The sequence below is a fragment of the Sinocyclocheilus rhinocerous genome, unplaced genomic scaffold (assembly GCF_001515625.1).
Source record: "Sinocyclocheilus rhinocerous isolate Xijiao unplaced genomic scaffold, SAMN03320098_v1.1 scaffold1004, whole genome shotgun sequence".
Lineage (NCBI taxonomy): Eukaryota > Metazoa > Chordata > Actinopteri > Cypriniformes > Cyprinidae > Sinocyclocheilus > Sinocyclocheilus rhinocerous.
This window is the reverse complement of record NW_015627248.1, coordinates 1,220,784-1,228,663: the sequence shown is the minus strand read 5'-3', so window position 1 is coordinate 1,228,663 and position 7,880 is coordinate 1,220,784. Positions and strand designations below refer to the sequence as shown.

The window sequence follows — 7,880 nt, the reverse complement described above, 5'->3', positions numbered from 1 at the left end:
TACCGATCGAGTCATAAAATGTGATTATCGGCCGATACCGATCTCCGGCCGATCGATCAGAGCATCCCTAAAATAAAGCAGTGCTAATATACACTACTGTCCAAAAGTTTTTTTTTGCAACAAGTCTCTTATACTCACCAAGGCTGCATTTATTTAATAATAAAAAAAGAAATATTATGAAATATTACAATTACAATTTTCAGCAGCCATTAATCCTGTCTTCGGTGTCTTATGATCCTTCATTCTAACATGCTGATTTACTGCTCAAGAAACATTTATTACTAAAGTAGAAAACAGTTTAATATTTTTGTGGAAGCGGGGATACTTTTTTTTTTTATTTGATGAATAGAATTGACAGAATATTAGTGTCTATTAGGGATGTAACGATTACCGAATGAGGTTTACCTTTTTATTAAACTTTTTCAAAGCTTTATTTGAACATTTACATTAGATATTTGAACATTGGTAATGTTATTGTTTTAGTGATTATGCAAACAAAAAGTCATTTTATTTCTTGTTTGTTGATTTTTAAATATAAAACATTTATGTGTCAGTACTTTTTTAACATCTCCAGCACATTTTAACAATACCGTGATAATACTGATAGCCGTGATAATTTTGGTCACTATAATCGTGATAAGAAATTCTCATACCGTTACATCCCTAGTTTCTATTGAAGATATCATAAAAAAACGATGCATTCTGACAGCTATTTAATATTAAGTGCTATAGAGACTTGCACACACCTGTTCTGCAAGTTCAAGGGGTAGTTTCAGCAGCTCTTTCATCAGTCCCAGCTCCTGACAGGTCTCAAAAAGAAACTTCATCATCTCCTCCATGTTCAATTTGTTATAGTGCTGTCTTAGCAAAGCCCAGGCCTCCACAATACACCTGGTCACAATACACCAAGGGTAAGAGTCTAGCAACTACAAACGAACCCACTTTAAGCTGACATATTAATTACAATGGTACACTACAAAAATACCTGTTATGAAGCAGGACAGAGAGGCACAACTTGGCTTGGTTGGTAGTGCACAGGGGAGGCTTCATCACATGCAAGTAGCGCAGGGCGATGCTGTGTTTCTGTTGGCACATCAAAGCCTGCAGGACGCGCTCGTGCTGCCAGCTCCACAGAGAGTGACTGGTGGCTGGGTGCAACAGCAGCTCCAGAGAGCTCTGGGGGAGATGAAAACCATTCAATATAAATTATTCATGAAGTATCATGATGTAAGTACCTCTGGCATTCATGCAAAATACACTAAGAGTAGTGTTTAAACTGATATAGCTCTCATATTTGCTAGTAGATCTTTTTTCTGTTGTCACCATTCAAACCATTTATAAATCAAACAAAATCAAACTGTTTCTTTACAAATTACTAGTATATGCAAAAACATTGATTTTTATACCTCATGATCATGATGATCTAGCAACCACAGGCCTTGTACCAGTTTTACCAACCCAATGGGAATGGCAAACGCTGTGGGAAAAGACTCCACGGATGCCCCACTTTTATTAGGAAATGAGTACATCACATCCAGTAGCAAATAAATAACCTAAGAGAGCCTGAGTCAAGGAATAATCTTTACTAACCAACAACAAACAACACAATATTTATTGCAAGATGTACTAGAGTAAAGAACCCCAAAAGGATACAATAGCATGTTTGGCAGATTCTTCAATGTTTTCCAGGAGGTAAATATCCAGCAAGGCCTGTACCAGGGACAGATCACAAAAGATTAAAACTAAGCGCAGTTGAGGGCGGCAACGTTGTATAAACATTCAACAAGTCTTAACTTACATGAAGTGATGAGGGAGGATACTGTCCCATGCCACCCTCATCCCTTTTCCAAAGCTCAGCAAGGCGTTCCCCACACTGACTCACCAGGCCATCAATCATAAGGCAGTCTGCACACCACTTGTCCCTATTGGAGGAAAAGGGTTTTTTTTTTTTTGTATCTTGATAGATACAATGTGACTTTTGGAGACCTCTTATAATTATATTATATATTAATTTATGCATTTTATTTTGTAATCATGAATAAATAACTAAAATTATTTAAACAATACAAATAATGCTAAATAAACAAAAGCCCAACTTTTCTTTGGCAATTCAGCCACTTACTTTGCCAGTCTCCGCAGCTCCTCCCTCTGGCTGATGTAATAATTCTTTATAATTGAATGACTGTAAAAGGGCCTTGATATCTGCAGCACATCATCATCATCTGTTGACAGATGAACACTTTGAGTTCATCATATGCAATGCACAGATGTGTTTAAAGAACCTGAGTGAAGCTTTGGACAAGGTCATACCAGAGCCCTCTGGAAGGAGACCAGTCCGACAGAACCACAGAACCACCTGAGCGTACTGGGAGATCAAGCTAGACACCATGCATTTATTCATGAGTCCAATCAACCCTGCAAGTAACCAAAAATTAGACGGCCATTCTAGCGATTTTCAACTTCACATATAACAGCACAAAACAGTGTGACGTCTGTGTACACTCCGACACCTTTCTGTGTGAGCTCCTGAGCCTCATTTAGCAAACAGTGGAAAATGGTGCTAAGGTTTGCCAGTAAGCGCTGACTGTGCTGTAGCAGCTGCAGTGTCTGGGGATCTGTGAAGTTTGCGGTGCTGTCAAAGAGCGGAGCACCTGGAGAAAAAGAGAAAAGCACAATCAGAACGCTGTTAAATTTGCAATAAGACCATATTTAGAGAAATGGGTGTAGAAAACTCACATATTTCATCCAATTCATCTTTGGTGCGTACAACCTTATTCCAGGCCCACTCCAGTATGTAACGCAGATTGACGGCTGACCCTGGTTGCTCTGCGTGCAGAAATATGGCAGAAAGTTATATGAAGTACTGAAGTAATGGCTGCTGAAAATTCAGCTTTGCCATCACAGGAATAAATTACATTTTAAAATACATTAACATAGAAGTCATTTTAAATTGTAATACCATTTCAGAATATTACTGCTTATACTGTATTTTATCAAATAAAAATGCTGCCTTGGTGAGAATAACAGACTTAAAAGAAAAAAAAAAATCTCTGACTTGCAACTTTTGAACGGCAGTGTAAATTATTGATACTGAAATTTTTTCTAGATTACGAATGCATTACTTCTCTCATCCTCACCTTCAGTGGTCCACTGTTTAATACAGCCAGTGATGAGTCCCAATGAGCTTGTCTCCACAGCAGTGCACAAGATAGCATCAAGCTGCTCTTCCTGAATGCAAATTACAACGTATGCAATAAACATATGTGCATTACTGGTATAAATCATCTGATACCAGTAGTTCTACATGTGAGTGAAATCTATTAAGCTAATAAGCAAACAAATTTAGTTACAGCTGTGTAATGTTAAATAAAGCGTGTGATACCTGTGAGAGGCTGGAGGGCTGGACATCAGCCAGACGAGAGGATAGGAGGCCAGACATGAGACAGCGCGAGTATCCATTAGAAATGCTGTCACCTAAACTTGGTGCCACCTTCTTCAAGTAGCTCAGGGTCTGAGAGTAAAGAGAAAAAGTTTAACAGACCAAAAACAGTAAAGACTCTGCATAGTATACAACAGGGACAAAACCTAACCTCTTTCTGATAGCCAGAGCAAGTAAAGTGCACAATTCCAGCATTAAGCAAACAACTTCCATCTAGAATAGAAAAAGAATACAGAGGTTATGACATATTAAATACATCCATTATACATGCAATATAAGATCATATCAAAAAATGAAGATGTCTTACCAAAGTTGTAGGTTGTGGGATGGAAGAACTGTTCCGGTGGAGGACAGGTGTAGGGCAGACCCCTACTTAGACTGCGCTCATGAATCAGGATGTCCAACAGAGTATAGGGAGCTGTCGTTTCGATCACACAGTCAAGAGACCACACTGCCAGATACGGACAGTTTCGTAAGGATTCGCCCGTTCTGAATGGAAAGAGAAAGTCTATTTACAAGTCCCTCACAACAAACTGACTGCACTTTTAACGTTTACTATAAACATACCCACCTCAATGAATCTGGCATCTGAGCATGGTACCATCGGTTAATGTCAAAAACACCTATGAAGGTCGATGGCTGGCCTTGTCCATACGATTTAACTTGCCAGCTGAAAACTGACACACTTGTATCAGGAGACGCCACTAAAAAGCAGAAAAACGAATGTTATAGAAAACATGCAATGTCAATCAATCAGTCTGCAAAGTATGATTTGGACATATAAAAAAACCTTCATTCATGCTGTCGTCACGATCGGGGTGGTGGCGAAACTTCTCTATGGTCTGACAGCTGATCAGACGCGTATTGTTGGCCGGAGCTCTTAGAGGAAACGCTGTACCGTTCAAGTCCTGGCTGTAACGTTCCTCACAATACTCCAGACCCTGAGAGTCAAACATCACACACTGAATGAATATTTTGCAAGAACATTGTATATACATACAAAAACTGTGTAACATTCAAATAAATTTGAGAATCCTGAATAACTCAGTCCGCACCTCATAAATAATTTTCCCTGAAGCCAAGCACTTCCTCTCCCCAAAGGCCAGTTGTAATAAATGGAGGCTGACTACATCCCCCTCACTGCAAAGACAAAAATACACCAGAATAAAATCAAAACATAACCAGACAAAGTCAAAACAATCAGATTATTATGTCGCCCTATTACAATAGCAGCACATGAAACAGCAAACTTACTGATCCTGTGCAGACTGCACTGCCCACAGATAGCAACAGTTCCGTGGGTCATTCTCTGGCTCCTGGAAGGTAAATGCATAGACAGGCACTCTGCCACCCTCTAGCTGTGAGTGATATCTAGAGAGCAAGAGGACGTGTTCAGAAACAAATTCATTGGTGCATCAATACATTAAAGTAGCAATGAAACAAAAGTAGTGACAGATCTTTTCTTCAGTAACGTGACATACATCTTGAGTAAATCATATTACTGAAAAAGAAAATGGAGACTGGGGACTTGGTTCTATCCACCGATTGTTGATTGGATGGAGGCAGATATAAATGTGAGCTTCCAGTGGATTGTAAAGAAGTGAATTTAAATGGGAAAAAAGTCAGGTCACGCTTCTTTTAAGTCTTTCACTCACTCTTTTTTGAGGGTCTTCATGTTCCAGAGCTGCAGGTTGCCATCTGAAAAGCCCACAGTGAGCTGGTTGGTGCGTTGGATGTACTGCAGGGCTGTCGCTCCAGTACCTGTGGGGCTGCTGAGCTGAAGACAAAGATGTCTACCCTGCTGCGTCACACCCTCCCGTAACCGTGGGATCTCAGATGGAGACTTATTGACCACCTCCAGATCTGTGGCCAAAACAAATTAAAATGGTTTTAGATTATGGAATGTTTTTTTTTTTTTACTGTTCACATGAAAGCTTTTGCTAAGAGAAATAACAGTCCTACCTGAAGCCTCCAGTTCACTCTGACTACAGGACAGGTCATCCAGACAGAGATCAACCAGCAGAACGTGACCGACATCTGTGACCACAGCAGCCACACCAAAGAACCAGCGCAGACTCTGGTGTAGATGCTGTGTGCTAGCGCTGGCCCCTCCGTAGCTAACAATGGGCTCAATGGCTGTGATCTGCAGAAGAACCAGATATTCTTTTCAATCACATGATCCTTCATTGTAGTGTCTTTATAAAACAACAGATGTGGAACAATTACAAGAAACATATTATGACAGTCAGGGTGCATTTTAAGAAATCGATTATATAATCAAAGAATTCTACAACACATAATAAACTCATTTACACTCACTCAGGATTAATGTCGTTAACTAAAAAAACAAAAACACTGCACTCACTCTGCCTGGGATGACCACAGCCTTGACAACACGGGAGATACCAAGATCATACAGACACAACATGCTGCCCTCGGCTTCCTCCAGACCGATGAGCAGCCCTGTTCGCTTTAGCCAACAGAAGTTCCGCACGGCCAACACTGCGGGCGGGTGCTCGGACACCCCGCTGAAGCGGTAGGCAGAGAAACGCTCTCCAGTAATGGCATGGACCACTTCCAATTGAGGCCCACAGGCAAGCCAGGCCAGTCCACTTTTCCCTGCATCCAATAAATAAGAGATGTCGGTGAAATACAAGAGGAGAACTGAAGATCTAATAGTAACCTAGGAAACATACATGAAAAATCTAAAACATGGGTTTATACATGTAGTCAAGTGATAATCAGGACATGCCATCAGTGAAAAACAAGACTCACCAACAGTAAATCTCCCATGCAGCAAAGAGTCCAACGTAACTTCATCCTCCCCAAGAGCATCTACCGTCACCTCTGGGAAGCGCAGCAAGCTGCTGGTGACTTGGGCTGCCAGGTCACGCATGCTTACTGAAGAGAAAACATGCTAAAATTAAATCTGCCTGCCCTGAAACATCAAGCATACAAAATAGCTCAAGAAACTGAACACAAACAGAATGTGTTTCAACCTAGTGCAAAAATCAACATTATGGACAAAGAACAACCTCATACACAACAGCAGTTGTCAGCACTTTTGCGCCTCCAATGGAGCAGTTGGCACATATGTATGCACCACACTTGTGTTTCCTCCAAACATACAATAAAACAGTGCTTATCAACTGGTGGGTCTGTTCAGATGAGCTCATTGACAGTCAGTGAAGGAACAACAAAAATCAAAAAGCTAAAATGTATAAATTAAAAGGCTGTACACCCAATCAACCTCTACTATATTTTGATGAATATTCATATTTGGCTGGTAGTGTTAAATTAAACAATAAAAAAAAAATTCGGCAACTGAAATAATTTCATACATATGAAAACTAAAACTAAATAAAAAATACATTAGAGATAAATATAAATATTTTAAAAAGACAAGCACATAAAAGTACTAAAACTCTAAATTAAAACTGAAAATATAAAAATCAACGACAATTTAAAATATGAATATATAGTATAAAAATAAAAATAAATAACACTGCTTGGTAGAAATTAACCATTATGGGCAGGTCACATGACTTTCTCAAAAATCACCACATTTTTTGGCAAACAAAGTGCTGCACAACAGAGGTTTACTGTTAAAATTAAAAAGAAAACAGATGTGATTATTCCTTTAAAAATAAAGATTTATTAATATTTATTAGCAGTAGTAGCATTGAGTCTTCAGACTGCTAAATTGTCATATATTCTGACAGTTTATAACTAAACTTTAAACTAAACTTTTATTTTGACGGGTTGCCGTGAAGAACTTGCAGCTGCTGTGTATGTGATATGAAACACTGCTTGGTAGAAATTAACCATTATGGGCAGGTCACATGACTTTCTCAAAAATCACCACAACTATAAACAAGGAAAAAGAAAATACATACACTACATTAAATACAGGTCAGATAAACAAGGTTTGTACCAACTACCAACCAAAATTAATTTTGTGCAGTGAATTATCCAAGAGATTGGAAAATTAAACATGGTAATACTCTTGTAGCTCATGTTTATGTTTTGTGTTTACCAGCTTTGAAGGGGTCATATGTAGGGCTGGGTATCGATTCAGATGTCCCGATTCGATTCGATTTCGATTCGCAAGCCCTCAATTTGATTCTCGATTTTTTTATTACATTCAGTGAATAAAGTTTTAATACAAATGCTATTGATATTTCTAAAAAATTTACAGTAAACATCAGTTTACAAATAGTGAATTAATAAAAAGAAATTAAGAACCACATGCCTGTATTTTAAACCTATTCTTTTTTTTTGTATAGGGTCCTTTTTAAACAATAGTAGGTCCCTATAAAAGGTTCTTAATTTTTCTGGTAATCAGATGAAGGCATAAAACATTAATTTTTATAATGAAAATTAAACCCTTTTATTTTTTGGCAAACAAAGTGCTGCACAACAGAGGTTTACTGTTAAAATT

The 7,880-nt window shown here is 38.6% G+C and overlaps 1 protein-coding gene across 2 annotated transcripts in view; it reads right to left on the bottom strand.

Annotated features, from left to right (window-relative positions):
- The window catches only part of ahctf1 (AT hook containing transcription factor 1), a 23,845-nt gene that overhangs the window by 9,152 nt on the left and 6,813 nt on the right, over nucleotides 1–7,880 (bottom strand). The window contains exons 2-22 of one of the 2 annotated variants that reach the window (XM_016534839.1): nucleotides 6,215–6,340; nucleotides 5,805–6,058; nucleotides 5,402–5,582; nucleotides 5,095–5,302; nucleotides 4,694–4,810; nucleotides 4,495–4,579; nucleotides 4,230–4,380; nucleotides 4,011–4,143; nucleotides 3,747–3,928; nucleotides 3,591–3,652; nucleotides 3,383–3,511; nucleotides 3,138–3,228; nucleotides 2,737–2,826; nucleotides 2,511–2,651; nucleotides 2,311–2,415; nucleotides 2,123–2,222; nucleotides 1,799–1,922; nucleotides 1,654–1,710; nucleotides 1,407–1,553; nucleotides 986–1,176; nucleotides 747–891 (exon numbers count right to left, since the gene is read on the bottom strand). In XM_016534839.1, coding sequence (XP_016390325.1) covers nucleotides 747–891; nucleotides 986–1,176; nucleotides 1,407–1,553; nucleotides 1,654–1,710; nucleotides 1,799–1,922; nucleotides 2,123–2,222; nucleotides 2,311–2,415; nucleotides 2,511–2,651; nucleotides 2,737–2,826; nucleotides 3,138–3,228; nucleotides 3,383–3,511; nucleotides 3,591–3,652; nucleotides 3,747–3,928; nucleotides 4,011–4,143; nucleotides 4,230–4,380; nucleotides 4,495–4,579; nucleotides 4,694–4,810; nucleotides 5,095–5,302; nucleotides 5,402–5,582; nucleotides 5,805–6,058; nucleotides 6,215–6,335 — 2,814 coding nt within the window. In that variant the 5' untranslated portion in view covers nucleotides 6,336–6,340. The remainder of the gene's footprint in view (nucleotides 1–746; nucleotides 892–985; nucleotides 1,177–1,406; nucleotides 1,554–1,653; nucleotides 1,711–1,798; nucleotides 1,923–2,122; nucleotides 2,223–2,310; nucleotides 2,416–2,510; nucleotides 2,652–2,736; nucleotides 2,827–3,137; nucleotides 3,229–3,382; nucleotides 3,512–3,590; nucleotides 3,653–3,746; nucleotides 3,929–4,010; nucleotides 4,144–4,229; nucleotides 4,381–4,494; nucleotides 4,580–4,693; nucleotides 4,811–5,094; nucleotides 5,303–5,401; nucleotides 5,583–5,804; nucleotides 6,059–6,214; nucleotides 6,341–7,880) is intronic. The other variant, XM_016534845.1, reaches the window with a different exon arrangement.